The following is a 5,475-nucleotide window of genomic DNA, read 5'->3' as shown; positions in this document are numbered from 1 at the left end:
AGCGTGCCATACTGTTTCTTTCTTCTTCTTTTGTTCAATGGTCGTTTACATGCTTAGTGCATATCGCCACCTAATTGATGGTTGTGCAATCATTTTTATTTTTTTATATATATATATATATATATAATAGGCTATATTACATATTGTAATATTATATAATGTTGTGCGCTATCTGTCACGCCCACTGAAGGCTCGTCAGTAGTGCACTGATAGCTCTGAAGTGAACTAACTCTGGAACATAACCTGCTCCGGAGCAGGTTATCTTCAGAGAGCAAGTTACTACGGTTACTTACATACCCTGAAAGTAACCTCCGATTTTGGAACCGAAAACTGAGGTTATCCGCTCACTTATCCTCAAACATACCCGGGTATGTCACATAACCTGCTTTTTGGAATACCCCCAGCTTTCTGGAATACACCCCGGTTTGAGCAGGGCAGGTCACTATAATGGCATTATTGACTTGGTTTCTGACAGAACTCCGTTGTAGGGTATCAGGTACTTTACATGAGTCCGTCACAAACAAATTCAAATATGTTTAACAATGAGACTTGATTGAAAATTTCTCCAGATCTGTCCACATACATATCACACACACACACAAACAACTTGCAACAAAAAAATATTTTGGAAACTAAATCGACGAACATACAAGATTATAAGTAGGCTGCTATAAAAATCATGCACGCACACGACGTACATGGTTTGAAATTGTTCATTAATACATAATTAAGCTGAATCTACAAACAGTGTTTTCAAATATTCCGATTCACCACATTCCCTCGCGCCATGTGTATCTGAGAATATCTGTGAGCACTTGGGTGTAGTTTCTATGCAAGCGTGTACACTTTAGTGAGGTGCGTGTGCAGCAGCAGCGACAGATGGCGGCTCCTCTTCCCTCGGGAAGGCAATCTCTACGAATGCGAGCGCATGTCAATCACCCGCTTTCATGTGATGGCTCCTGCCAGTGACGTGCCCACCATATGGCCTGGCATCAGAGCAGGTATGTAACGCTGCCTGTTAGGGATGCCACACCGCCTCGCTGCAGTCCGGAGAAAGGATAACTCGTACCGGATCACAGACAATTTAGCTTTTCTTCTTCTTAGTCTTCTTAGTGTAGTAGGTAACTAGCGTGAAGATGGTGTAGACGTACGCGCCCACACCCGTAGAGCACCATAAACTAGGTGAGTTTTTCGAACGCGACAGAATATATAATAGAATATATAATCATAACAAATTCTAATAATTATTTAAAAGAAGATATGTCAACTGATGGTGGTTCAATTCATTTGTTATGCGTTTTTCTATTTTATCTTTTTATCATCGGTGTTATCTTCGTTTTTGTAGATATTTTTTCTATACCCTATCATGCGTTATAATTAAAGCAGCCGTATGTTAGCCTACATATGAGAACGAAAATTTGAATCGACTCGTTCAGAACAGATGTTATATCAAAATGGCTACAGTTTATACGCTAATTCTGAGTATTCAGATATATTTCATAAAACATTTATGAGACTGATTAGTGGATAGTGTTGTGTGGTATACATTATGTTGTGCAAGAGAGAAAAACATTTAAACCATTTTAAAATATTTACAACAGGTAAATCTGTTTAGTAGCCTTACATTTTCAACGACTTTTGCTGAGATGATTTACATCGAGCTACTATAATGCAAGCTTTTTTTTGAAGGGGGGGGGGCGTATCAATGAGTATACTGTTAACGTCCCTATTTTAACAGTATGCAGGCATTACTACCAATAATATCACATAAAAATAGTATGCATAGTATAATACATAATAAAATCTTGTTCATTAGATCAGCGGTCAGATTTATTTATTTAGCCGGTTTATTTATTTATTCAATTAAATTGTGAGTGACAGTTTTTTATTGCATAAAAATAGTATTATGATGTTTATACTTTAAGTAAAATTATCTTATTATCTTAGTTTTTTCTTTATACTACGGTTATATAACAAGATGGGAATGGAAAGGAGGGGACAGGAGGTAGAGCGAGAGCAGGGATCCCGCCCTCATTAAGATGAGCCGGGAATTGGCTATTGTGGTCATAAATAAGATCGTATTACAATTAAATATAAAAAAAAAAAACAACCCAAAAAAAAAAAACCCCCCCCCCCCCCCCCTGCTGGAATAAATAGAAATGAAAGGTTGAAGGGGTACCCGCTGCTCAAAATGCCCCCCTGAGAGCAAAAAACAGGGCCCGCGTGCGAGGACCTGCTGCGAGGGGCCAAACACGACTAGAAAAATTGGGAATTGGGGAGTGAGACCGTCTGGCGACGTCTGTCTCTCTTCCTGAATTAAAATACCATTTTATATTAGTCATCTCCCACGATACTCTCAGCTTTCTGAAAATTATGACATCGTGATTTAACCTACTCATATATCCCACGTCAATGACATTTTTACTCGTCGTTTTTAAAATAGTTCGTTTCATCAGATAACAGTGAAAACTACATTTAAAACAATCCTTATTTACTTTACTAATGGCAGAGCACATTAGCTTTATATTTCGCTGATGTCATTATTATTTCAAACCACATTTGTACTGTACACATTTGGACTGCAAATTTTAATAATTAAAACGTGTTTCTATGTTCCAGTGCCGCTGCAATGTTGACTAGATTATTCAACGAACCTTCACTGCTTCCGGACATGCAGAAGTTCGGGGGCTGGGTGGATGACAGCGGGAGCGAGGACTCCAAAATTAAGGACGAGGAGCAGGAGCGCTGTCGCATAGGCGACGAGGACTTGGACGAAGGCGATGTGAAAGACGGGAGCAGCCGGGCTCAGTCGGAAATTGCAGGGGAGGACGATGATGAGGATGTTGATGAAGATGATTGTGGAGATGATGGGGACGAAGACAGGCCAAAAAAACGTGGGCCAAAAAAACGCAAAATGACTCCGGCTAGGTTAGAGCGCACGAAAGTTCGGCGCCAAAAAGCAAACACCAGAGAGCGCACGCGCATGCACGATCTAAATTCAGCATTGGACAATCTACGCAAGGTTGTACCATGCTATTCAAAAACTCAGAAACTCTCCAAAATTGAAACTCTAAGGCTGGCAAAGAACTACATTTGGGCGCTGTCAGAAATCCTGCGGAATGGGAAGAGACCAGACGTGGTTTCGTATGTACAGACACTGTGCAAAGGCCTCTCCCAACCCACGACCAATCTGGTGGCTGGGTGCCTCCAACTTAACTCAAGGAATTTTCTAACGGAACAATGTCAAGAGGGAGCGCGCTTTCACGTGTCTAACCCGTCGTTCTCCATGCATGCATATCCATACCAATGCTCCCGTCTATCAAGCACACAATGTCAGTCAGGATCCAGTGCACATAACCTCCGAAATCACTCTTTCTGTTCGGCCTATGAGGCTCTGTACACCAAAGGCACGTCCCCAGAATACAACAGTCCAGATTACGAGAGTCACCACAGCCCTCCGGTGTGTGTAAATGGTAACTTTGCTTTAAGACAACAGGAGTCACTGTCACCAGACGCGGAAAGAGGTTATCAATATTCTCTTCATTACACCAATCTGCATGGCTCACGTTCCTCCGCTGCTCATGGTCTTGCTTACGGCCCACCAGGAACTCGCAGCGCTCACTCAGAGAACCTTCCGCCGTTTCATGATGTACACGTGCACCACGATCGGGCGCCTGCATACGAGGAACTCAACGCCTTTTTCCACAATTAGGTGATTTTTCCGTGTTAATGAAAAAAAAAGACATGGAAAAGGAAAAGACATTTCCACGTTCAAAACATTAATTAATTTAGTAGTAATGTTTTACATTATTGGACAATAATCTTGATTTTTTTTTTCCCCCAATAATTTCATAATGAACATTAATGGACAAAATTATGTATCAAATAATTGAATGAATCCAACTGCTAAAACATTTTACAAAGTAGGAGTGCTATTTTTGATTGAATCTAATGTTTGAACCATAATGAATATATTATGTAATAACTCAAGAAAAAAAGTGAAATTAACCAAATTGTTAAATGAAGCTTCATGATCAAATAAATAAAGACGCATAATGTTCCAGAATCATCTGGGGTTGTCATTTCCCATTGGGAATTGGTCAGGCAGAAATGTAAAAAAATATAGGCCTACCAACTAATTCAAGAATAAACAAATTTATGAGTACACCCAGTAAAGTTTCACAAATAATGAAATCGAAAAAATGAATCCAATCTTTTTTGAAAAAAAATCTATTAAATTTTTTAATATTTTACATATCACCAAAAGGTAGTCTATTGTATTTTTGAAGTCGACATCTGCAATTTCACAATATCACAATACGTCTAATTATATAGTTATCTAATTGTATAACTATACAAGTATAAGAATAAGGATAAGAAAAAATGCAAAGCGGTTGAAGGACGAATTAAAATAGAACGCATCATTATTTGTCGATATGAAATAAAGATAAAATCTGTACATACACACACACACACAAGCATTCGAAAGAGATCTACAGAAGTTTTTGAGATGTGTGAACATGTACAGAAAGATATTCTTTCGACAAAATGAAAAAAAATAGACCCATCATTTGTAGACAGATATTTTTTTTATTATTATTATTATAAGACAGCTTCACCAAACAATTGCTACTAACAGTACTAAATCGTTTGGAGAGAAAAAAACCGCGTTATTGGTTGGTTTAAATTAATATATTTATTTAAATCGTTTTAAATTATTATATTTATCTGCATAATACTTTTCAATAATTGGAATATTATATATTTACATATATATTTTTTATTATTTTTTAACGCGTTTTAACTAAGGTTTTACATATACTAAAACGTCAACATTTCGCAATTGCTCAAATATGATTATATGGATATATTTGCATACAGACATGGACATATTTTTGCATAATTACAGGACTTCTACGTCCTATTTTCAGTTAATTCTAGTCTGCGAAACATTATTATTATTATTATTATTATAGTCCGACCAAAATTATTAATTCTATTTGTAAGCAAGTTGGAGTACATCATGATATTTTCACTTTATGAATAAATTAACTAATTCGTGAATGCATTTTACTTTGTGACACTTTGTACATTAATTATCCCGCGGTTGGAATTTAGATAGCATGAACATGTTCTTTTCATTATCATTTTAATTTAAAACGGATTTTATATGCGATCCGTGCGACTGTTTTTATTATTCGGTCGAAATTACGTTGCATTTTAGCAATCACGAATATACCAATCAAAGCAATTTAAGTGCGCATATAGTTTGAGTGAGGTAGCAAATGTTTCATTTGTTAAATCTCTGTGTCTTTAGTATTGTTACCATAGGACTATTTTCATGTAAGATAATTATCATTGAAATAGTGTTCATTACGAATATATCGGAATAGTTAGGCCTATGTATATGCATACATATATTACACAGGTGTGTTAATAAGTTGCATTCTTTGTGTTGCATTGGATTTTTAAAAA

General features: G+C 37.0%; 1 protein-coding gene across 2 annotated transcripts; it reads left to right on the top strand.

Moving 5' to 3' along the window:
* Positions 1-857: 857 nt before the first annotated feature.
* On the top strand, positions 858-4,049 carry LOC107571318 (neurogenic differentiation factor 2-like). Of its 2 annotated transcripts, none has more exons than XM_016257633.1 (2): positions 858-1,001; positions 2,620-4,049. In XM_016257633.1, exons 1-2 carry the CDS (start codon positions 982-984, stop codon positions 3,710-3,712), a joined length of 1,113 nt encoding a protein of 370 aa, XP_016113119.1. In that variant the 5' UTR covers positions 858-981; the 3' UTR covers positions 3,713-4,049. The 2 variants fall into 2 exon arrangements, with proteins under 2 accessions (XP_016113119.1, XP_016113120.1); XM_016257634.1 differs by lacking the exon at positions 858-1,001 and adding an exon at positions 1,018-1,182.
* Positions 4,050-5,475: the final 1,426 nt, after the last annotated feature.

This window comes from Sinocyclocheilus grahami, unplaced genomic scaffold, assembly GCF_001515645.1.
Source record: "Sinocyclocheilus grahami isolate Dianchi unplaced genomic scaffold, SAMN03320097.WGS_v1.1 scaffold1579.1, whole genome shotgun sequence".
Classification (NCBI taxonomy): Eukaryota; Metazoa; Chordata; class Actinopteri; order Cypriniformes; family Cyprinidae; genus Sinocyclocheilus; species Sinocyclocheilus grahami.
The sequence above is the reverse complement of the archived record's forward strand: the minus strand, read 5'-3'. Positions and strand labels throughout refer to the sequence as shown.

Bases quoted from the DNA above. Each gene is read 5' to 3' on its own strand.
- LOC107571318 (XM_016257633.1), top strand. From the start codon at position 982: ATGGCCTGGCATCAGAGCAG. The intron at 1,002-2,619 runs GTATGTAACGCT...TCTATGTTCCAG, and splicing joins ATGGCCTGGCATCAGAGCAG to TGCCGCTGCAATGTTGACTA.